Below are 24,168 nucleotides of genomic sequence, written 5' to 3'. Positions count from 1 at the left end.
GGCAAGCACTGCAATTTCTACAGTGCTTCCGGGTGGGGGGGGGGGCTCATGGATAATTACAGCTGTCAAGAGGCTAAGGGGGCAATCAATGCCCAGGGAGCTCCAGAGGGCATTATCCACATTCAACGAAGGGCAAAGCTCCAAACAAGTTTCTTGAAGCTCCTCTCCTCTGCCAAGCTCCTTGCACTTACATACATGCTCTGAACCACCCCCGACGCAGCGTGCAAGACAGCCACAGCAGCAGCAGTGGGAAAGTCAAAGGAAGAGGCAAAGAAAGCTTCGTTTTAAGAAGCTTCACTTTAAAACAGGCCGAGAAAGAAAGACCTACAGAATGCCGATTTGCGCACGGCAAAATATATCCAGGATAGGGGTGCTGGCCCAGGGAAGCTAAGAAACCGCCACAACAAACAGGTGCGAGGGCAAGTAGGTGAATGGCCTCGAAGTCCAGACGGAAACAGAAATACAGGAATGTTAGAGGCTGCCGTCTGTTAAAAAAAAGAAAACTGGTGAATGTTGAAGAGTGTGACAGTGACTAACAGAAAAGGATGTTAAGAAGGAGAGTGGAGTGATGGGTACAAAGAGGGGGGGGGGGGATGTGCATTAAAGGCGCCAAGAATGCAGTTGGAGTATAGTTATGGACAGAGAGCATCTCATAAAAATTGTGTAAAATTTTATTTCTCTGGTTCTTTCAAATTAAAAAAAAAAATTACGCAAGACAGAAAAGTTTATTTCTCGCGTCTGCATTAATTACGGAAGGAAAATCTATAACTTTTATGCACCTCCCAACTTTAACAAATTTGAAATCAGTATCTCTCACCTCTGTTCGAGAAATTAAGCAATTCATACAGTCATTTGCGCAGTCAATTGAATGAATCCACATGGTCTCCTATACTCTTAAGTCTATAAAAAGTTAGACGTGTGTGAAAAGCATATTCTATTGTTTTTATGTATAATGTGGAAAAAAAGATAATCTCATATTCAGGCGCTGTACAACAGTCAAACCTTGATATATCGAACACGGATATATCGAATTATTGCGTATATCGAACACTTTATTACCTGGAAAATTGCATGCATTTAATATTTTTTATTTCGAACAGGGTTGGACATAAGATTGCACATAAGATTGCATATCAAACTCATCCACCCCAGACCACGTGCGCTCTGCTGACAGGCGGTGAGCTTTCCCGCAAAACCCTCGAAGATGGCGGTGGCGCGATGGGCGTTCCCGATTGCTGCGCACTATAGCTGCACACACCAATCGCGCAGAGGGCGCCATGTGAACGTAGCGGCGTACACATGAGGCAGTTTGGCTAGTTTGACATTGTCAATGACGCACTGTATGTGCTGCACTGGCTCTTTTTTGGAGTCGCACTCTGTGCCTCCGGTGCCGCGCGAGAACTGGGGGTTGCATCGCTCACTCAAAGACGCCTTGGCAGACGCCACTTAATACTTTGTTATTGACAGTGTTTGAAAACGCTTCAATTGACGGACATGGAGACTGCAGCAGAAGCGGCAGCCAAATGAAGACGCTGCCAAGGTTGATCCCGCAAGCGCTGATGTTGCCCCACTCCCGACTTCAACTGAGGCTGTAGCTGCTTTGGCACTTCTACGCAGCTACTGCAGCGCAAAAGAGGGCACCGGCCTATTGCTTATAAATAGTCTAGACTATGTTGAAGACTCCGTGTTTAAGCACACGGCTGGCAGGCTACGCTGCTGCAGTACTTTCAGCCAAATAAATAAATACTTTGTGTGAAGCTTCAAGTGAGTATTTACTGCGTCACGATTGGGACGTGACTGGGGATCGTTGTTCAGAGCGCGCGTTTGGTTGGGCCATGCGCAATTTGCCTAAACTGTGCCGACTTCACACGGCTGACGAAGCTGAATCGACCGGTGCTCCCGGCTGACGATGTCGGTGCGGCCTCGGCCAATTGTGCGTGGCGAAACCGAACACGCGCTCAGAACAACGATTCCAGATTGCACCCTTGGTTCATTGATTGATTTGCAGAAGTTTGTTATGCTTTTACGTGATTTTATATATTGCATTCTGGCTATATCGAACTATTTTGTGATCACCACGCTGTTCAATATATCGAGGATCAACTGTACCTTGTTTCTTGCATCGCTGTTTTGTGACATGCAACAGTGAAATCTCGATAAACAGAAAATGCTTAAACAGAACACCATCCTCATGGTTGGTTGGTTTTGTATTTATGCAATCATATTCAGCTTTGTCTCTTAGTGAATGGAACTCCTGATAAACAGAACCACTTTCCCTGGATCCCTTGAGGTTCTGCGAGAATCCACTTTAATTCACAACCCGAGTTTCCTTCTGATGTGAACGATATATGCTTCTAATATGTATAATTTGTGCATGCCTCTGCACTGATGCAATATTGTACTGTCCAGCCGCACTCGCAAGCATTAATGCTTAAGCGGGCTGGCTATTACAATGTATGTTTACCTGGCTATCAAATTATTACTATTATTATTATGATTAATGATAAGTGGTCTAAGCTGTAGTGTTTTTTCGCGTCTTCTCTGTCATTCTTGGCGTTTTAGGGAAATGATTCCTCTGTATGGCTTCACTGTGGTGCAGTTGCCAACAACTGAAAAGAGCCCACTCACAGGAACTGGCCCCAATGTCCATCAGCTCTGGCCTGGGCAGGTTGTCACTGCGCTGAGGAGGTTCTGTTTCTGTGGGGCTGGCGTCGCGAAGTTTGCCACGCGATTTCTTGCCGGTGCGACGGGCCTGCTTGGAGAGCCGAGCTACCTTCTGTGAAGCTTCCTTTTCTGCTGCGGTGCCAATGTTCTCGTGGTCGCTCTTCTGTTTTTGCGGCACGTCGCCACTGCCGTCAGCATTGTGCACCTCGGAGTTGGCAGTACAAGGTGGTGCGTCACCCAGGCCTTCGAGTCTTGCGTCAATCGGTTCTTTTTTGCAAACGAAAATCGTCGCGCTGCAACGTTCTTTCGGAGGCTCCTGCGGAGGAAAGGATTTTCAGAAAATTCAGCCTCGGTCAGGGAATACATTTTTCGCACCAAACTTACAGGTTGTTTCCATTTTTTATGTGAATATCTGTTTGATTTTTAGCTCAAACAAATATTTAACTTTTATTAAGCACAGTATCGCTCGAAGGGCGAAGCAACGACAGCGATGGCAAGCACGCGAAGCTTATAGTGCTGCCCAATGTAAACATCACCCCAGAAACTGACAGGCATCATTCGATGCAATGTTCATTGCATATGTGGCGAGCGTGCACCACCAAGCGATGACAGTTGTTGCTTACTGGGAACTGGGTTGTGACCACCGAGTGACAGCATGACACTTTGAAACAATGCCATCTTTACTACCCTTCTAGGTGTCCATGGTGCTAGGCATAATGTCCAAGAAATTATTCTGTGATAAAATAAATTATAGCTAAATATCCTCAATGCAACAAATACAAGTCTTGCAGGCTCACAATTCTTTTAATGAAAGAAGCCTCTAACTTTTCTATGCCTATTATCTTAGCCATTAGGTAGGCACAGTATCGCCATCTTGCGGATTGACACAAGGAGCGCATAACGTATGTACACAGGACACATTATTGGTGGTGCCCGCCCTAAAACATTCTTGTTTATGTTACTCAAGAGAAAAAGACCAGGTAGACATGATTCGACATTACTACCAGTGAACTTGTGAGCTTGTTTTGAAAAGAATAAGATGAAGGTGATCTTATTAAAAAAAATTATTGTTTTGACAGCAGGCTGACACATGATGTTGACCGTGCTAGGCTCCTTGCATAGTAGTGCATGTACACAGGCTCGTAGCGGCGCAATGACCACCGTCTCAGCTCTACGGTAAATTTGCTTTCATTGACCTTGTTCTGTTACAACCAAATTATGCATAAAAAATATGTTGGCATACATTTTTCGGTTTAAACTGACAATGCTGAATGTTGCATATCTTAATTATAATCAACGAGGTTTTGGACACGTGTGCACAAATCTAAGCACTGAAAACAGGCCATGTCATCAGCAGCGTTTGCTTGCATATTGAGAGCTACTGGCATGAGGCGGAAATCCTGCTTTGCGCAGCTGGTCTTGCCATGTAATTTAGCTTGGTGAAAAGGCACACGTGGGCCTCATTTCAAGTATGCCTATGACCTTAAAAAATTAACTCGCATATAGTACGCGCTCATAGCTAGACCCCACCGTGATAAATTTTAAACATTTAGATATGTATAGCCACTAAGGGGGCAAACACAGCAGTCAGGTTATTTAGGAATGTTGGTGCCCAGAAAGCAAGAGCTTCTTGTTTCACTGTTTGAACGAATCTGATCAAATGATTGTTTATGCTTCGCAGCTGGATCCATGGCTGGAACATGGCGAGATTAACAGGCTTTCATATCACGAGAGGACCAAAGAAGAGACTGAACCACATACCTCGGAGTCTGCAGTGATGGGCACAGAGTGCTGTAGGTCTTCTTGTCGAGCAGCCATACTTTCTTTCACCTTGTTGACAACGAAAGTCACGCGAGATTGCTTCTTGGTATCCTGCACAACAAGACGTGCACATTTTAAGGTTGTGCCTGTGGAAAGTTACAAGCATACGGTGTTGAACAGCAGAAAACTCACTGACATGCTCTCGACGTAGCATACAGTCTTGTACTGCACAAACTAGTAGAGGGAGCTTTGGCACTAGTGTTTATTAGAACTGCAAGCCCAGCAATTCAGCCAGCATGGAAATGATGGTTAGTACACTGTTTTGTTCAAACTTCGTTCTTTCTGGCTACAAACGACTTTGCAATGTGACCATTTCCAGCAAAATATGGCGTTCATAAATGCAACAATTTGCAGGGATTATGCATGTGCAGAAAGTCTTGTTGTCTTCATGTTTAGAAATACAGGATTGCTTTGAAACTTAGGCCGGTAAAAGCAGGTAAAGCAAAGTAAACAAAGCCACAAGAACACCTGAAACCGCAAAATCTAAGATCAGACAAATCCATGTACGATATCTGTCATTCCCATGGGAGCTGTATCGTAAGAAGCCAACAAACACTGACACCACGGACAACATAGGGAAAATTACTTCTGCTTAATAAATGAAATAAAGAAGCAATAAATAAATGGAAATGAAAGTGGATGAACAAACAACTTGCTGCAGGTGGGGAACGATCCCACAACATTCAAATTTCGCACGCGATGATCTACCAAATGAGCTACCGCGGCGCCGTTTCCCGGTCCACTTTCTTGGGTATTTATGTTTCCTTGTAGAACCCTGGGAGTGTTAGCCAGCGCCACCAATCGCAGACTTTGGCGGCGTCCGCCAAAGTCTGCAAGTCGCTTCTTTACGTAGGTATTCGGACTACGTGGCACACATGTCACATCCCTTGACCTGTGGCACAGTACGTTGCTGTTGATAGTGATAATGATGGCATCCCCTCCGAAACGGGATCGTGACAAATAGTCGCCTAGCCTGCTATATGCAAATGCTACATGTTGGGACTAGCTTGTGGAATTTAACGGAACTGCAATGCAAAGTTTGTACGTATTGATGATGGTTTATTCGTGTTACCTTGATACGAGTCGCAATCTCAAAAGGGCAGCGGATTGGGCGAGTTGGTGTTGCATGGTAACAATAAAAATTCAAACAGCGCATAAACGACGGGACCAGAATGAGGAGGAGTCAAACACGGCGCTGAATATCGGCGCCGTGTTTGTCTCCTCCTCATTCTGGTCCCGTCGTTTATGCGCTGTTTGAATTTTTATTGCAATCTCAAAATAGGTGTAGCGAGTGTTTGCAACGGCACACCCCCCCCACATCATGTCATACTGTGTACTGGACCATATGGATGCCCAACCAATTTTTTGTCACAGACAGAACTTCATTACAAGTATCGTCTTGCTCAAACAGCCATTTGAAGTGTGCAGGACGCTACCGGCTAGGACACTACGGGCGCACCAGATGTGCCGCGGACCTCACGGGCAGCTGGCTTTGGAAAGAGCACAGGCAACTCTCTCGTTGCAGCTAGCGTTGAAAAGAGCACAGGCAACTCTGTCTCAGCACAGCTGGCGTTGAAAAGAGCACAGGCAACTCTGTCTCAGCGCCAACAGATGATAACCAAGTGTATGGTGCACTGTATCTGCCTTTTGAATGTTGCTACTGGAAATGACAAATAAAAATTCAGCGTACTAGAAGTTACAGCTTGACTGATTTTGTGAACAAACATTTGGAAGAACTCGGAAGCAATATTTTTTGCGACTTGTTTGGAAAGTAACTAGCATATGTAATGCCGTCTTGCCTAGTTGCCTGGATCATCTTGTTTTGTTCTCGCAACTTGCCTGGATGTTCTCGTTTGAGTTCCCGTATAATGGCTCTGGCTTTTGGCTCAAGGTCACTTGAAAGTTGTCAACGGGAGAACTAAAAGCCTTTCATGCTTAAAAAAAGTATTCTCTCACTGTCCACAAACCTGTTCCCATGCTACTGAGAAGCTGGCTTAACTGCAAAGTTTAGGGTTTAGTGGCTAAGTGTGCTTTACAAGCGAAACTTCACCAGCAACACGAAAAATTTGGAGGACGCTGAAGCTTCGCCTTTAAGAGTGGAACGCGATAGCATTAGAAGATTCTCGACTGCTTCTCACGCCTTCCGGCAACTGCAGCTTACATAACCGTAATGTTTAGAGAAATGCTGGCGGTTAACGCTATGCGAGGTTGCGAGCTTTCTGGTGGAAATGCGGCCTCTAGCGCGGGCTGCGATGCGGCGGAAGCACCGCTCTGTGGCCTCCGAGATTTGCGTGCGCAAATCTCGGTGGCCGTGGCCGGTTTATGAATGGTAGAGATGGAAAAGCAGTTTGGGTTTGAATTTCCACAGAACAGAATTATGTTTTTTTGTACATTCAAATTACAGTCCAACGCCATCATATCTGTAGGTTGTGTGTAAGTCATACTTTACAATTTTTCTGACATGCTTTACTTTGAGAAATTCAATTGGTTCAGTAACTTCTTTGCGCTAGACTGAGGGTCTGCATGGCTCAGTATAAATTTTTTTTTGCCGAATCGATGGTCAACGTTGGAAGCAGGAATTTCTTTGACATGGGGCCCTATATGCTATCGCATTAAAATCACCCAATTCAGCACAAAATCACTGCAATATTCTTAGATTAAATAGAAACAAATGCTAAGAACTGTTATTGCTCCCGCACAGACAGCAATATATTTGTATGCAAGTGAATATTTGAAGCCAAACATTCGAATGAACACTTAGGGATATCTATTTTTCGAATCGAATACACATATTAAAAATATAATATTCAAACTTTTCAAACATTTGTGCATTGCTACTTTATTGCATACAAACCAATACAGGCAAAGCTCATTAATTCGAACTTCAATAATGCGAATTTATGGATAATTCGAACTGTACGATTTGGTCCGGCCAAGCTCCACAGAAGTCTATGTATAAAAAAGTCCGTTAATTCGAACGCGAGAAGGTTCCCTCACGGATAATTCGAACTACGCTCGCCTGGCACACGGCCAGAGAAACGCGCCTACTACCTACACACAAGGCTGTATTGCCTCCGAAACGGAGAGAACGGCGAGAGAAGGCAGAATTGGAAAAAAATCTAACCGCCGCGGGGTCAGCCAGAAGGCAGCGGTGGCTGCCGCCTCTCCGTTCTACGCCCTTCTGCTTCCAAATCGCAGTGTACTGTTGCTCTCCTTCACTTTCGTTAGTTCGAACTTTCGTTAATTCAAACTGAAGCGGCTTCCCCTTGCGGTTCGAATTAACGAGCTGTTACTGTACCAAGTAAAAAAAAATGCAATAACAAACTCGAAAACCTTGAGACGGTGCTTGTTTGACGCTGTTTTCACAACTTTGTCGTGGTGTCACATTAAGTTTCAGATGAACTTTGCAGCCTATGCAACTTGCCTCACCATTTTATAGAGAAAATAACTGAATTTCACAAAGCAAGGTTTTAGCAGGCTGTGCTCCTTAAAAATGCAAGATATCCTCAGATACACAGTGGAAGTTATTTGAGCTTATATATGCCTAAACGAAGGGCAAGATAAACTGGTTATGGGGCGAATCAGATTAATTTTGACTAGCCCGGTGGCATGTTTTAATGGGACATTAAAGAGACATAATAATGTGATCTGTATGAGCAAACTACCTTCATACAGTTTCAAAAAAGACAGTCTTACCTGCAAGGAAAAAAGAAAGAAAGAAAGAAGGCAGAAACGAATGAGGAGGGACCACACCACCTTAATTTCCTGCACTGGCTTGCCACGACGTCACGAATTTTTCTAAGGCATCTGTCTGCACCTAGTTAATTTTGTATTAGTAAAGATGGACTATAATGTACTATAAAAAGTACAGTACAGCATAAGGTAACTCGGCAAGTTCAGGAGAAATTTTGTTGAAGCTCAATAACAAAAGAACTTTCAAGTCAGTGAAAGTCACCAACGTACCAGCACTCAGGTTCCAGCGGTTCCAGGTTACATCATTGCGAGGTTAATGAAACTGTAGTTTTGAAGATATTTTAAATTAAACTGATTAGCATTTCTTTTTAGTGTCTTTCTAAAGTGCTACCAAGTACACAAGCATGTTTGCATTTAGCTTCCGTTGGAATACTGCTTCAGCATCTGAAAACAGACTAAACAAACCTGAATATTCAAAATATGGCTTGAGCAATTTGTCCTGCAACTTCTTGCATTGACAAAGCATACTACACACCACTGTTTCAAAAATAATGGGAGTGATACCAAAACAAACAGTTTTGCAATCTTTCTCGCAGCTTCATACACATGTATGTGACTTCAGCAGAAGTTCTATAAGCAAGCATGAAAAATGTTTTGAGCATCTTTGCTTGAACCCAAAAAATTCTAGTAAGGAGTGCTTATCAGGCATGTTGAGCAGGTTTACCAAATGGGCCAGATGAGAATTTTTTGACACTGGTTTGGGACTTTAGAACTCAGATTGTGCTGCCATTTTTTGTTTCTTTTTTGAAATGACACCCCACCCACCTATGCTTCATGCTAGGTGCAATGTTATGGCTGAGATTGTGTAAATAGCATGGCGAATGCTTGCTTAAGCTTCGCTGGTGCAAATTGATGGCTACTCACACTGGGTCGCGAGATGCAAGATTTCCTCGCTGCGTTTTTCCGCGGTGCCTGTTCTCTGAGAGCCGTGTCCTCATCAATGGGCACAGTCTCTTCGGGAGCAGCTGTGCGACTGCCTTGAGGCGGTGGAGTAGAGGTGGGCGACTCGACGAAGGCGCACTCCAACAGGGACGCTGATGTTGATGGCGAGGAACTGTCCGAGACGATGTGCTCTGCGAGCCCACTTCGCCTGGTACTGTGCGAACCCCTACGCAGAGGTTCTGAAAACGAGGAGAGACGGAGCCGAGGGCAGCAGATATTACAATTAAATATTGGGATTTTACATATGAAAACAGGAATCCGATTACGAGACAGTAGCAAGGGCCTCCGGATTAATTTTCACCACCCGAGGTTCTTCAAATTGCACGTAAGTCTAAGTGCATCAGCATTTTTGCGTTCTGCCTCCGTCGAAATGCAGCCGCCATGGCAGAGATAAAACGTGTGACCTTGAGCTAAGCAGCGCACACTCGCAACCAATAAGCTACCATGAAGCGTGGACAGAAAATATTGTGGTGTTGTGCCACTGGTACATCTGCAGCTGGAACAAGAAGAAAGTTTTCCTGACCGTAAAGCTAGCATGTGCATTGCGCATTTTCCCCAACCAATGGTAGCACTGGCCATCGCCGAGGCAAAAACAATGTGTACATTTTGCTGTCTACACTTTCTGTGGATCCACACTGCCCTCTTTCACCTCAGAAGGAACAGCAACTCTGCATTTACAATTCATTCAGTGCGATGCAAACAATATTTTACGGAAATTGAGATAGTCAGTCTGCAGGAAGTCTAAAGGGGAAAAAAGAAAACGCCCTCATCTAGATTGCCAGATATTGCGAAAAATATGCTACTAATTTCCACGTTGGCCGCTCGCTGTCAGCACAGGTGGGTGCACATATGGCCCATGCTTTCAATATATTGCAGGTAATCTGCAGCGGGTGCAAAGGTTCGGCAAGCAGAGATAGCCAGTGGCTTCATGTGTGCCGTCTTATCGCATTTAGAGCTGGACGTCACATAATCTCAAGCGTCAGGGATACAGTGAGGCGAGTGGCAGACAAAGCGTTCGCTCCTCTTTGCCTGCGCTCTTCATGCCAGCGTTGTGCCAGTGAGTGTTCACAGTCATTGAGTGAGATCTTTTGGCATTTCCCTGTGTGCGTGTGCCACTAGAGTTATTAGCAAGTGAACATTAGTGCTATTTATATGGCCAATAAGACTACGAACCTTCATATAGTTGCTAGCACTTTATTATTGCTATCAATGCTTTGCCTTTCGGGTGAAAACTTTACTCCTAGAACCAATATTAAAAACAATGCATAATGGCTACCAAGATTACCGACGCCGTATGGAACCTTGCTTAATTTCTCAGATGTATGACACACGTGCGCCATGTCACAAATTTACAGTAAACACGATGGCTGTGAACAACAGGTTATCGTCTGTCGCCTTGATTTTAGGCGATTTCAAGAACAAGCTGTCACTGAGGCGTTCAATGCATTTTGATGCTGAATTGGTCGGACTCTGTACAGAACAGTCCCGCGATAGTGGCGTCCTACTGCAGGCGACAGCGGCGGCAGAGTGGACACACGAGCTTTGCAGACTGCCTCATACCGCCCATGTGAAGATATTGCTGACACTGCATAAAACAGTATCTTTGGCCATCGACTCTGAAAATCAACAGAATGAAAATTTTTTCTAATCAAAATTACTTTTTTTCTGCTTGCCGATTAATTCAGAAAATTTTGCGCCCCCCCCCTTATGAAAAAAGGGGGAAAAAGAAAGCCGTCGGCGACTGTACTTATAAAAGGTTGACTAAATAGTTAAGTGCAGTGCCATTTTTACCAACTTCATTATATGAAGTTTTAAGTGTGTACAGACTAGGCTTGGTCCATATAGAGCCTTGCTCTGCCACAAGAGGGCAGAATACAGGCCTCCTCACAATTTATTTGCGTGCCTTACGTCTTTTTGCAATCTTGTGCTGTCCCATCTTTCAACGCTTCAAAAACTCTTTCAAGATCAGAAGTTATTTTTCGTAAAATCGTAGAATGACACGAGATTCGTAAACATTATGAGAAGTTCAGAAGGGTTGGCTGGGGTGCAATGGTGAATCCATTCGCAGCAGCTTTAGAGATCACCATGGACCCTCAACCTTCTGCCCTTTTTATGTAAAAGAAGGTTGAACATGTTCAGCTTCCATTTACTTAATGGAATTCCAAAATTCCGAAAAGGTGGCTGCAAGCATTGAGCACTTCTAAACCAAGCACTGTACAATTTGAATCCACTTTGCATAGCGCACAAGCAACTGAAACCAGATTTCCAGTTCACTAATGTGTGCCTGTTCTGAATAGCAATTTAGTTGCAGAGCACAGCCGCCAACCATTAACAAGCCAGCAAGGTGGTGATGGTGCTAGGCAGCAGAAGCGTGGTGACAGCCCATGTACGAAGAAAAGGTAATCGGAGCTATCACATTAATTAAAATTGACAAAGCCAAAATTTCAAGAAAGTTACAACTTAGAAAGAAAGAAAGCATGGTGTACTACTGACCAGACTTTCTAGGCCATGGCTGCAGAGGAATTTCGGACAGTCTCTGCCTCTGACGTGTTTGCACGGGGCTGCTGAAGCTGTCTTCGTTGTAGCAATAGCAGCTGCCGTCTTTGTTGATGGTGTCGGGAGTGCGCGGGATCTTTGGCCTATAGCTGAAGGCTGCACTGTACTCGTTCACGCTGAGCAGGAAACGAGAGGGCATCCCCACTATGACACAAGTTTCCAAAAGGGACGCGACAGTCACAAGAGCCCTTCTGTATTCATGTTTGATGGCGCCTGGGGTGAGCCACACACACACCTGCCAGCACTTACGATTTTATAGTAATGTCCAATTTTTCAGAACTTGTTTTACGTTTTACGCTAAAAGTTGGTTTCAAAAGCATATGCATACAGTATTCAGCATACAAATACATCATGACAAATATTCGGAGCCTAATTTCTGGGCTCTCGATTATTCAAGTCTATTCACAGCACCGCCTCTTTGTACTCTACAGATCGCTGTATAACGGTAACTAAGTTAGGCCTACATTATTCATACATAAATTTTTCCAGTTGTCTGGGCCACACATCCTTCCAGCTGCTATTACAAAAGCACAGTCTGTTCACAGTGCTCCTACAAAATTGCTTTAATAAATCTAAAGTAACGAAACAGTTGTTAGTATATTTTTGACTTTGACAGGAGAATTTTCCAAGTTTTGAAGTTGGCAGGTATGACATTTCTTGCCTTCTGCACTGTCCTCCACTGAGCCACAAATGAAACTACTGATTTCACTATAACATAGGATATGCACTCCTTTATCAACCAAGTTTTCCACCTGTCTAGATTTCGAATGACACAGTCTGCTTCTTGCTGTTAGTATCAGTGGGTGACTCGATCACCTGAGAAGCATATTTAGCGCCAGAGAACAAGGACAGAAGGGAGACAACACCACAATGCGCTAACTTCAAACAACTTTATTTTCAAGAAACAACCACCTATTTAACCCATGCACAGTGGCGTCACCTCATCGAAATTTTCACCGTCCAAAAATGTCGTAAAGTTGTTTGAAGTTAGCATATTGTGGTGTTGTATCCTTCCTGTTTTTGTTCGCTGGCGCTATATATGCTTTCCAAGTCAGCTTTACCAATGTGCCCAACAAATGGCAATGCTGAAATTTATTTTAATCACCTGACCAGCACATGTTTGCCCATTTTCCGGTGGCAGCAAATTATGTTCAAATACAGTATGCGTAGTCAAAATGCCGATCAGGCACACCAAGTGAAATTGAAGGTGAATTAGTCTCCCCCCTGCGGCAGGTTATCTTTTGCCCATTTTCGTTTCTCTTTCCCTTATTATATGCACATTTTAATTAGACATGATTGCCTTCCCTTACACTTTCTCTGGCTTTGTTGTGTTACTTTGTATGGTTGTAATTAACAAAAAGATTAATTCCCTCGGATCCTCTCATTTTCACTAATAGCGTGCCACTAAGTAATCTGAAGTACTATGATGGATTAAGTAAGACTGAACACGCAACATTGGGGGCATCGAATTGTATAATGTCTTGTACCTTGTATGAAGTTGAGCATCATTATCAAGTTCTGATACTAGCATCCTTTTCTGTTTCAGTGCACTCAACTTCATACAAGATGTTAGGGCTCATTTACACCGGCGACTGACAGTGGTCGCACAACCAAGTTGGTCGCAAATGGTCGCTTTTATCAAAAAGCGACCATTTTGGGCCAGTCGTTCTCTGCACGATTTTTCAGTCGTGCGACCGTGGTTGCAAAACTGATAAACCAATCAGTGGTGCACCGGAAGTGATCTTTCATGTGTCTACATCCGGCCTCCTCGCGTGTTGCGGCAAATTCCACGTAGATTCTGAGAGTTCTCGCTGAGAACGATAATCCCCGGGATTGCGACTTGCGGGTCGCGCTCGGCCGGGCTTGCCAGCGTGAACATCAGTCGCCTTCGGTCACTTTTTAATCGCGAGTCACAAATGGTCACGCGATCTCAAGTCGCTGGCGTGAATGAGCCATTACATAATTTGATGTCCACAACTATGGGTGCTCTGTTTTCATTTGGCCCACCTTTATATTTCAAGGGGATGCCAAAGCAGAACTTCATATCAGGTTAGACCAGCTAATTGTACTTTGGAGGCATTGTTGCTGCTTGTATGATATATCAACAGACATATTCGTAGCTGAAGGCTGATCTTTCCTTTAGCAATACTGCTATTTTTAAAACAGAGGCAGCAAATGCTGCCTTTTTCTTGCCATTGCCAAAACCCCTGCACCTCAGTGAGAAGTCACGGATTTCAAAGTAAATTCCCATATTTGGGCAACAGTGGTGCAGTGAAAATTTCTCAAAACTTGCCAAGTTCAGCATTTGGCTCCTTTAGAATAGAATGCAGCCCATCTTTACCAATAAAAAATATATTACCTAAGCCCAAGCACATGCCCTCAATAGCCATGACGACATGGCAAACTGTTGCCTTCAAGAAGCTGTCTTGTTCATGCATTGTTTCTGGCTTATTAAGCCTCCTCCCACGGTAAGAGTGCTTTTTATTTTGTATTCCAAAAGTCATTTACCAATATAACTCAACTTGCAATATTTATTCGATTATAAAGCGAGGGTGCCAGTTCAGAGACCCCCCCCAAAAAACTTAAGTAGCCGAGGGATTATTCAGACTTGGCGGGGATTACCTTAAATATTGAATTACTGACACAGCCAGAACTCAAAACGGCCACCATCAGATAGTGGGGAAGGGAGCTGCAAGCTTCAACTCTTGAAGTTGACCTATGCAAATTTTCCCTTTAGCTGTGGCTTCACGACAATGTGGCGCACTCTGCTGTAAAGCTACAATTTAAGGTGACATTCGCAATGCTGTGAGGCCACACCTAAAGGCGAAATTCACTTATAATGCGGGGGGGTGACTGACGCTAAGGATTCTGGGAAAAAAGCATTACCTTACAGCCGAATAAATGCAGTACTACTTAGTGTCCCTTTAAAGATTTGCAACTAACTAGTCTGGACCCTTTGTGCTTCAGATGCCCACGCAAAGCACAAGGCACGACATACCTGGGCCCTTTCACCTTGTCTGGAGGTGGCATAACTACAGACTCGGCACAGACGACAGTCTTCTCTTGTCCCGTGACCTCTTTCAAGAGGATTGAGGCTTCCTGATCGACCACTGGTTAATGAGAAATCGGGAGGAGACAGAGAAAAAAAAAGCAAGTTGCATGGTGAACAACAACCCAAAAGGAAACATTCGTAGATTACAGCCAAGAGCAGCTGCAATTTAGTACTGCGACTTTTTGGTTGAAACGCTAGAGCCAAGACAGACCACAGTACTCACTTGTCTGAAAAAACAACAACAGAATTGTGGGTTCTAATGTGCCGAAACTGCACAGCGGGTTGCAAGGAACACAGTAGTAGAGGGCTCCAAATTTAGACCATCTGTTATTTTTCTTCCATTTCTTAAGTGCACATAAATATTGGACGAGCATGCTTGCATTTTAAATGTATCAAAATACAACCGCCACTGCCGGGAATGGAACCTGTGACCTCCTGCTCAGCAGAAGGCTTAGGCTTAGCCACGGAGCCACTATGGTGTAATGCTACCATCTCGCAGTGCCTTCGAAGAACCACAGAAATATGCAGGAGATGCAACATGCCAAGCTTTTTGCAGAGTTCCTTAAAAAGAACATTCTTTGTCTACTCCCTGGGGTCTGGTACTAGTCGTTTCCTTGCCCAATACATTTGTGAACAGATATAGTATAGACAACTTCGGCCACTACGTACAGGCCCGAAGAGACACGCGGCTGCCTGCTGTCTGGGCTAGCAGGCAGCTTTGCCAGCGAGTATGTGCCCATCTAGTGCTTCATCAATCGTGATAAACAACATACGTCGCGTCACATGTGTGGAGGTGAGCAAGTGGCACAATGCTTACACATACTTGAGAGCGAGGTCACGGGTTCAATTCCAAGTCGCCGTGGTTTCAATGCGAATGGAATGCAAAACGCTCGTACACTGCACATCAGAAAACCCCGGGTGGTTGACTCAACCCACTAAGGCGTGTCTCAATCAGATTTCGGTTTTCATATGTAAAACCCTAAAATTTATTTACAGCTTGAACCATTTATAACGTAACTGCTTATAGTGCAAGAGCGGCTACAATGCGATATCTTCCGACTCCCGTTTATTTTCCCACAGAACTCGTGTATATGCACACTGCTTACAGTACAGCCACGCGAGACGATATGCCGTTTTTAATGCGGCTGGCCGAAAATCTCAGAGAAGCGAGGCAACGAAGAGCATCGGACAAGGGCAATGCAGAAGAGGAGATGCGGAATGAGCGAACAAACGGAAAAAGAGGGGAAAGGAAAATTTCATGGCAGCCTGTTGGCTGCCCATTGTGGGCCCAGTGGAATGCCTAGGTGACAGAGAAGCTTTTTGCTGTGGGCGCTTGTCAGCTGCGCGCGGTCTGCATTGAACACGTACGAGTCTTTGGGGCTATAGTCTCTGTGCGAAAAGTAAATGCAGTCGCCGAATGACATTATTGGACATGGACAAGGTCACGAAAAAAAGTCCAAATTATTGGGCAGGTTGGAAAAACAAATTTTGACACTGCAATTAACTTGTTTTTTTTTGTTTTTATGCGAAGCATATTACGAGAGCTCAACCCAGCTCCTCAGGCGCAGCGGTGTCGCCTTCAATGACCTTTGATCCCATGCCATACCACTTCGTTCACTTCGTTAAAAAAAAGTCTTTGGATACATGGATCTCTATGGGGATTTTAAGGGGAATTTCACTTACTTTGGTATATCCATTATTTCGTTATATCCCGTTTTGTTACGATGAAGTTCGAGTGCACTAACGAGCCTGAAACACCTTTCAGGTGCACTCGTGTGGTTGGAAAAGCATTTCCGCATTTACAGTGGTCACCACTACGGTACACCGATGAATTCATGCTATACAAACCTACACATATCATAAGAAGCGAACAAACACTGACACCAAGGACAACATAGGGGAAATTACTTGTGCTTAATAAATTAAATAAAGAAACGATAAATTAATAGAAATTAAAGTGGGTGAAAAAACAACTTGCCGCAGGTGGGAACCGAACCCACAACCTTCGCATTTTGCGTGCGATGCTTTACCAATTGAGCTACCGCGGCGCTGTTTTCCCATCCACTTTCTTGGGTATTTATGCGACATGCGAAGGTTGTGGGTTCAGGCACACTGGATTCAATGCCATTCAGCGAACCCTCACAACATTGCTGCTGACCAGCAGGCACACTGCCCTCCTAATCCTGATCTTCCGCCTATCCCCTCCCACCTCAACCCCTTAACTCGCTCCGAGCCCGTAAAAATTTTCTCTGGCAGGACACACGCACTCTTATCCCGCCACGTGTCTGCTCCCTCCCCCTTCACCTTACTAGGGCAGAGGAAGTTGTGCTTAGGAGGCTTCAGGTCGGGGTGGCCCTTACACCGGCTGTTATCTCAAGGTGGAACTGGCCGCATTTACAGTGAAACCTCGTTAAACCGTAGTCGGCCGGAGCTGGGAAAAAGTACGTACTAAACGGTAGTACTGTTTAAGCGAAATAGCATGAGATCGCCTACTTACCTGTCGAAAACGGAACTCGGAGAGAGTGCGATGAAAGGGAAAAAAACATGCAGTATTTATTCACTTCGCGGGACGTAAGTGTTATTTTCGTTTGATGTCGCGATGGCCTAGCACGACGACAGCGGCCTCAAACTTTCTGAAGCTGCGTGCCAGCTTCTCAGCCAGCCCCCATACCCCCCTCCTCTCGGCAAACACTCGCACGGCAGATTCCTCGTTGGCGTTACGTCCGTGCACGCGCGCAGTAGTGCTGCATAAGTCCCGGGGCGCCTTTTTCATTGCCGGGTGCCGGAGTTCGGAAAACTTTTCATTTGGAATAGTTACGTTATCGCGCCCCTGTTCTCCTTGCGACGATCGCATTCATGAGGCTGACGTAACACGCAGCTTCTGCCACTGTTGGGCCTGAATAGCCCGTGCTGTCGCTTTCCGTGTCGTCCTCATCACTGTCGCTAGTTGACACTTCGGCAACAACAGCGGCAACGATGGTGAAAAGTCGAACCTCGTAGACGACATCTCTTCGCGGTCGCAGCAGCGCTGCCGAGCAACTTCGCATTCCAAATGCCACACACTGTAGTCAACAGCAGATCCATGTCGCGGGCCAGCGCCGACTTCTTCGTGTCACGTTCGGTAGCACGGACGATGTCTAATTTTTCTTCTATGCTGAGCACCCGGTGTCTTTTTTATCCTAGCTTCGGCATGACGCGAGTCCTCGCTTGCACGACGCCGCAACGCTCTCTGGCACGGCGTCCATGCGGCGTCGAAATGATGTTGATGTTGATGCGGCTTCACGTGCAAACGCACAGGGCGCTTGGAGGCCGTTGTACCGATCTCTGAGGCTTGTTGTTCTGCCGGGCCGCCCGATGGAGACGACGCACCGCCGTGTTCGCGCGACGAAAAGTGGAAACGCTACGTTTTAACCGATGCGTACGCAATAGGCTGGTGCGGTTTATGCGGATACAAAATACATTATGTTCAATGGCCGCTGAGTCGGGGAATTGACTTTACTACTTTTAAACCGAAACTACTGTTTAAGCGGGTACGGTTTAACGAGGTTTTACTGTACCACTGGGTGCTACGTGTCCATACTGCTCCGTTCCTGTGATGGAAGCAGATGCATACCACCCAATATGGACATGTACTGGTTTAAAATCTGATCGCTCGCATCTCCTACTGCAAGCCGGCCCCCGCTACAGTGTGACAACCAGCTATGACCACTGGATACATAACAGATTCCATGAAACACTGCTTCAATTCATACACAACACAGGCCTCACAGCACACATAATACACATATACGCACCAAGAATTATGCCTTAAGGGCAAGTCTTTATTGCAATAAAATTAAATAAAGGTCCCACCTGCTGAAAGTTGTTTTTTTTCATGCACTTTAATTTCCATTAATCTATCGTTTCTTTATTTCATTTATTAAGCACAAGTAATTTCCCCTATGTTGTCCTTGGTGTCAGTGTTTGTTCGCTTCTTATGATATGACTAATGAAAATCAGGCCCCTCGGTTAACCCCGTCCTCGTTGACAAACCTATACATGGTAGACATACTATACTCGAAAGAGGAAGAACTCTCGTCGCAATTCTAGCTTAAAGGTGCCCTGAACCACACCTTGGGCTTGGTGAAATAACAATCTGCGGGTAGCACATGCTGCTGTCAACATCTCAGCCAAGTTTTGCTGTCGTACGCAATGCGTGGAGGTCGCAAGTGGATCGCAAAGTCGTCTTCTCTCTCAAATGCTCTGTTTTTATCAGAAGGCCCTGTCCTCACTCTCTTCTAGATGCACAATTTTGTCATTGGATACACTATTTCGTCATTCCCTTAGATGGCTACTATTGGTTGACAGCAGACATCAAGCTGCGGTCGGCTATGCAGCGTAGATACTGCGGTCACCGCGGGGTGCCACCACGAGTCCACTGGCTAAGCATGCTGCGGCTTGCTGAAGACAACTGCGTCTGGCTTATGTTCAGCACTTCATAGGCACCAAAGGTGGAACTCGTACTGTCTACGTTAACATCCAAAATGAAATTTGAACTGCACGCCACCGCGACATTTATAAGGCGGAGCTTCATGGGCGCGCTCGACTGCGTCGTAGGCTTCACAGTGCAAGGCATTGAAAAAGGAACGGGAGCACAGCGGAGGCCGCGTGCGATTGCCAATAACTCCACTTTTGCTGAAAGCAATCGAGTACTTTTTGCGGCAAACTATTTCTGAAATAACATATTTTCATTTTAAATACCTTTTTTACTTCGATAAAAAGTGGCTCGAGGCCCCTTTTTAAATGAAGTGGGCTTCGTTGATTACACAGCAAATGAAAAATTTAGCCCTGAACGGTAGGACGAAACATTGCAAAGTCCGAGTCAAGTCTGCAAGAACAGTATCGGCTGTGTGATTACAACCTGAAGAAAAGGCAGCAACAGAGAACGGATGGGAAGCTCACCTTTAAATGTTGGCACCACAGGAGCGGAAGCAGTGTCAACAGGCTCATCGGAGAGGCTGGCACGTGTGCCAGCTGATGATCTTGTTTTGCGGCTCCTCCTACGCACAGTGACTGCACGAAGGGGCCAGTGTTATAAATTAGCTGGGCCAGAAGGCTCGGAGCATATGAATACTAATACTGATTGTTAACTAAGTGCACCGTTAAGAGGATACTTTAGCCCATGGCCAACTACGATTTCCTTATTCAAATACATGTACAATGCAGGAATGGTTTTATGAGACAACTGCTTTACCGGTATAAATTGTATCATTTGAGAGGAAAAGTTATATTTTAGCGACTCTAGGAAGCAGACGTTTGGTTTACGACCGACTTTTTTTATTTTTACGAACGTGTGGCAACAAATCAGTAATGGTAAGCCCAAAGTTTACAACTACAACTTTGCACAAAAACATATCGCAGTTCTGTAAATTGCATCAGTTAGGGCATCTAAAGCGAACCAATTTAGTCCATATGAATTTACAGTGCACGTGACATTGTAACGTTTATGACGATATTGTAGAAGTCCTACTCACAACATAGTGGTATGTTTCAGAGCATTGTATTATACATCAATTTTATACTAAGATGAGATCCTGCATCTAAGAACCATATATTTTTTTTTATTTTCAGTGAAGATTTTGATGAATGCACTTCTTTGTGCTAATTTAAGGTATAGGTTATTTTGTTGCACAGTAAATGTCTTTCTAGGAATTAAAAGATGCAACTTGCTTGGAGGTGGGCTGTTTACTAAACTATATAAATAATATTGTCACAAGCTGTCATGAACCACGCCTGCCGCGCAGACAACCAGATGAAAGAAAGAGGACGTTAGCCAAGCTGCCGCGAGTCCGCTCTTCAGCAACCGCGCCTATCAACCAGATTCATCTTGTTCTGCAATAAACACCTCGTGTGTAACCATATATATCAACATATAAAAAATTATCTTGAGTAATCGGAGTATGCAGAGGTGAATGCACTAGATTGATTTGAACCAAAGTTACACCATGTCAAGCTTTTTAAAGTACGGACCCATAGTAACACTCAGGACAAATGATTACTTTTTGAACATTTCTGTTACTATACTATTTCTATTATATGCCCACTGCAACTTATTTGTCTACCTCTCAAAAAAAAAAAAAGTCATAAGATAAGTAGAACCAGACATATCACCACTCCAAAATGGTGACACTGCCAGCAATGCTGTTTTGAGAAAGTGAGGAAAAACATTTCACACCTTTATGATGATTATGGCAAAGGCTAAACGATCAAGCATGATAGAGGGATCGAATCAAGCAAGTACTGTATTAATGCTATACACCAATCTGGAGCAATGGGACGGCAATTTTCGTCTAGCAGGGTCTCCCCACAAGATAGTCTTAGTAGATGCAGAGTACAGAATTTCTAAATATATTATTGCCAAATTTTAGAGTACTTGACATGGAGTACTTTATAAAATTTTGCAATATTCAACAAATAAAGTATATGCTTCCTAGAGTCACTGGATTTTAAGTTTCCCTGAAATGCAGCAAAGCTCATTCAATTTTTGCCCTACCAAATATTTTCTCCAATACCTCGTATTTAGATAGGAGCCCCCAAGCTAAAGCTTCCTCTTAATTAAAAAGGTCTGAGCTTGCTGTATGGGTAACAAAAGTCGGCGCGCGGTAATGTGATGGCAAAAGTGTAGAACATGGCCTACCAGCAATCAACACACTTAGTTCACCGAGCAAATACACAGGGCGCTTTAGCAAAGACTTTAGAGGGACACTAAATAGAAAAATGTTTTGAGCTGTATTAATAAATTGCCCTTCTAGAATACTAAGAATGCTGCTCTTGCTGAGAAAAAAATTTGGTAATCAATGAAAAAAAGAAAGAAGAAAGGACTCAAGAATAAAAGATGCGTGGCGATGCTGCCCTTGCATTCCATACCAGCTCGTAGTGATGCTATGGATTTTGATGGTATGCTTTGTGATGCTATGGATGCACGCACACACGCACGCACACACGCACACAGAGAACTTTTGAAATCTGACGTGACACGGATATACTGGCACTGGGGTTTTGGTGTGAAATGTAAACAAAAATGAAGCTTTAACTTTTATTTCCTCTCAATAATTAACCCAAACCACGAAATTCACGAAAATAGTTTTCAAAGAATAAATTATCAGCCTAAACTGATAGTGCAGTTTTTTGGTGCAAAACCAGTGCACTGCTGCTAGTGCCGGCAGAACGAAGTGTTAACAATGACAAACACGAGCATGCCAAGTCGTAAAAAAAGTGCTCTCAAACGGCACACCACCTTTGGAGCACAGGTCAGGCTCGGGCTCCGTTTCATTCGTGGCGGAGTCTTGCGGCTGTTCCGACCTGGAAATCGTGGTCTCGTCTTCTTCGAGAATCACCGTGATGTTCCCAAATTCGTCGTACTGTCTGCCTGGTGGATGCAGAGAGTTCCTCCTGAACAAAAACACATTAGTGCCAAATAATAATAAATGATTTGCTCTGCATGTCTGGACACATGTACAATAAACATTTGCAGATGCGCTCGAAGGGCAAAGCACTGACACCGGCATAGCAATGTCTAGCAGTGCACTCGAGCTGGTTGGCCAGTGTTTTAATGACAGTGACATGTTAGCGTGACACAGCTCTTGAGGTAACCCTTAGTATCCAGTGTCTCTGAACGGTGGAGTGATGAAGAGCGCCTCTGGTGGCGCTGGAGGCGATGCGCATCGATGGTGCACACGATGCACTCGACCGAAACCACCGGCGTTCCTAGCTTAAAATTTACTGTCTGCCGAACCAGTGAATGCCAAAATGCTGCTCTCATTTTTAAAGCGAAAGACGCGGTACATCTCGCGTTTCTGGAGACCTATCTATCCAAGTGCAGGCCCTGCATGCACCATCGATCACGAAAGCGCAACAGTAGCCCCATGAACAGTGCAGACTTGCTTTGAGTATCTTTATAAATTGCTACCGCGATAACCTGCAAGATTAAGTAATGCAACACGTAATTCAACACGTAATGCAACACAATCGCTGGAAAAAAAAATTAAAATGCCAGGAAAACTATTACAAGGGCGACAGAGCAGGGTAATGACAGAACGTTCTGGTAGAACTCGTCTACGGTACGAGAGAATGCACACTGCAGACTTCATTCAACCACCATTACATCACTGTTCACTTCAGCTGTTGCGCACAAGACAACTTTAATTTCTAAATGTCTGCAGAGCCTTCTTCCTTGTCATCCAATTCTATCATAGTTCTGCGTATTCTAGTTCTTCTTGCAATTTTAAACAGCCACTTGCGACTGACGCCGCAGCAGAGAGAACTACTGACAGATCTGGCCGAGTGTTGTGCCGAGTGATGTGAATGACAACGCTACGCAGGCGCCCTACCGCCACACATAGTTTACAGACCTAGCCAACTGCTAGCGTGGTGCCAAGGATAGTTACCGTATTTATAAAAATATAGGTTGCTCTTTTTTTCGAAAATGTTACGTAATCTGAGCTAGCGACCTATATTTGTGACCAAAACTAGTAAAAGCACCCAGCTAAAGGAGCCCCTTCATTGTGCTCACCCTAAGGACAGTCTGGATTGTCCAGGCTGGCTTATAAGAAATGCTGCTGCATGTCCAATGCACTCGACGGCACCGAGGACAACGTCGTTTGGGGTGCCAAGGATGCTGGCGATGCATTTGACGAGGATGACATCTCTGGCAGTTCCAACGAGGATGCAGCTCGTGACATCAACTAACGAGATTTAGTCGCCGAGCTTATGGTAAATGAAGGTCTGTCATGTTCAAAGAGTTCCGTTTTTCTAGAAAGACGTGGGTCAACGTATATTCGAACTATAAAATTTTCTTTATTTCTCGGTGAGTTGGTTATGTAGGGGCTGACCTACATTTGTGTTCAACACATTCTTGAGTAATTAAGGTACTCGCTTACCATGCTGCTAGGCCCTGGTTCAATTCCTTGCAGGGAACTAAATTATCCTTCATTTTTACGCTACCATTGTTTTCAGGCCATACAGACACACAGACAGCCAGGCCGAAGTGGGTGGGAGTAGGCAAAGAATGGTCTCGCATTAAATATGTAGAACTGCGCCACAGAACCGGACATGACATGTAGGGATTCGAAATTAATGCTGCAGCCAAGCACAATTTGCCCAGCAGTAGATTGATCTTGCAATGAGATTCACTACCTTGATGCTGCTGTTGCAAAAGATAATGGCAGTAGTGGTAGTCCTTATTAGCAGAGTGAATGCCATTTATGGTTGGAGACATACCTGCTAACTTGCAAACTCAATGAAGGTCCCACAAACACGAAATGGGGGAGGTTAAAAAAGCTTTTTAAAATAGATTATGTCCTAAGGTCAACACAAATGAATGATTTAGATCTATAAGACTA

At 44.5% G+C, this 24,168-nt stretch overlaps 1 protein-coding gene and 1 non-coding gene across 3 annotated transcripts in view; both read right to left on the bottom strand.

Moving 5' to 3' along the window:
* Positions 1 to 24,168, bottom strand: part of LOC135912542 (uncharacterized) — a 31,157-nt gene that overhangs the window by 2,196 nt on the left and 4,793 nt on the right. For both annotated transcript variants that reach the window (XM_065444998.1, XM_065444999.1), the window contains exons 5-11: positions 22,065 to 22,219; positions 19,730 to 19,840; positions 14,735 to 14,846; positions 11,674 to 11,852; positions 9,103 to 9,359; positions 4,426 to 4,536; positions 2,629 to 2,980 (exon numbers count right to left, since the gene is read on the bottom strand). In XM_065444998.1, coding sequence (XP_065301070.1) covers positions 2,629 to 2,980; positions 4,426 to 4,536; positions 9,103 to 9,359; positions 11,674 to 11,852; positions 14,735 to 14,846; positions 19,730 to 19,840; positions 22,065 to 22,219 — 1,277 coding nt within the window. The remainder of the gene's footprint in view (positions 1 to 2,628; positions 2,981 to 4,425; positions 4,537 to 9,102; positions 9,360 to 11,673; positions 11,853 to 14,734; positions 14,847 to 19,729; positions 19,841 to 22,064; positions 22,220 to 24,168) is intronic.
* Positions 16,764 to 16,836, bottom strand: TRNAL-CAA (transfer RNA leucine (anticodon CAA)). Its single transcript has one exon. It is a non-coding gene; the product is annotated as a tRNA-Leu (tRNA).

Source organism: Dermacentor albipictus, chromosome 2 (genome assembly GCF_038994185.2).
Source record: "Dermacentor albipictus isolate Rhodes 1998 colony chromosome 2, USDA_Dalb.pri_finalv2, whole genome shotgun sequence".
Lineage (NCBI taxonomy): Eukaryota > Metazoa > Arthropoda > Arachnida > Ixodida > Ixodidae > Dermacentor > Dermacentor albipictus.
The sequence above is the reverse complement of the archived record's forward strand: the minus strand, read 5'-3'. Positions and strand labels throughout refer to the sequence as shown.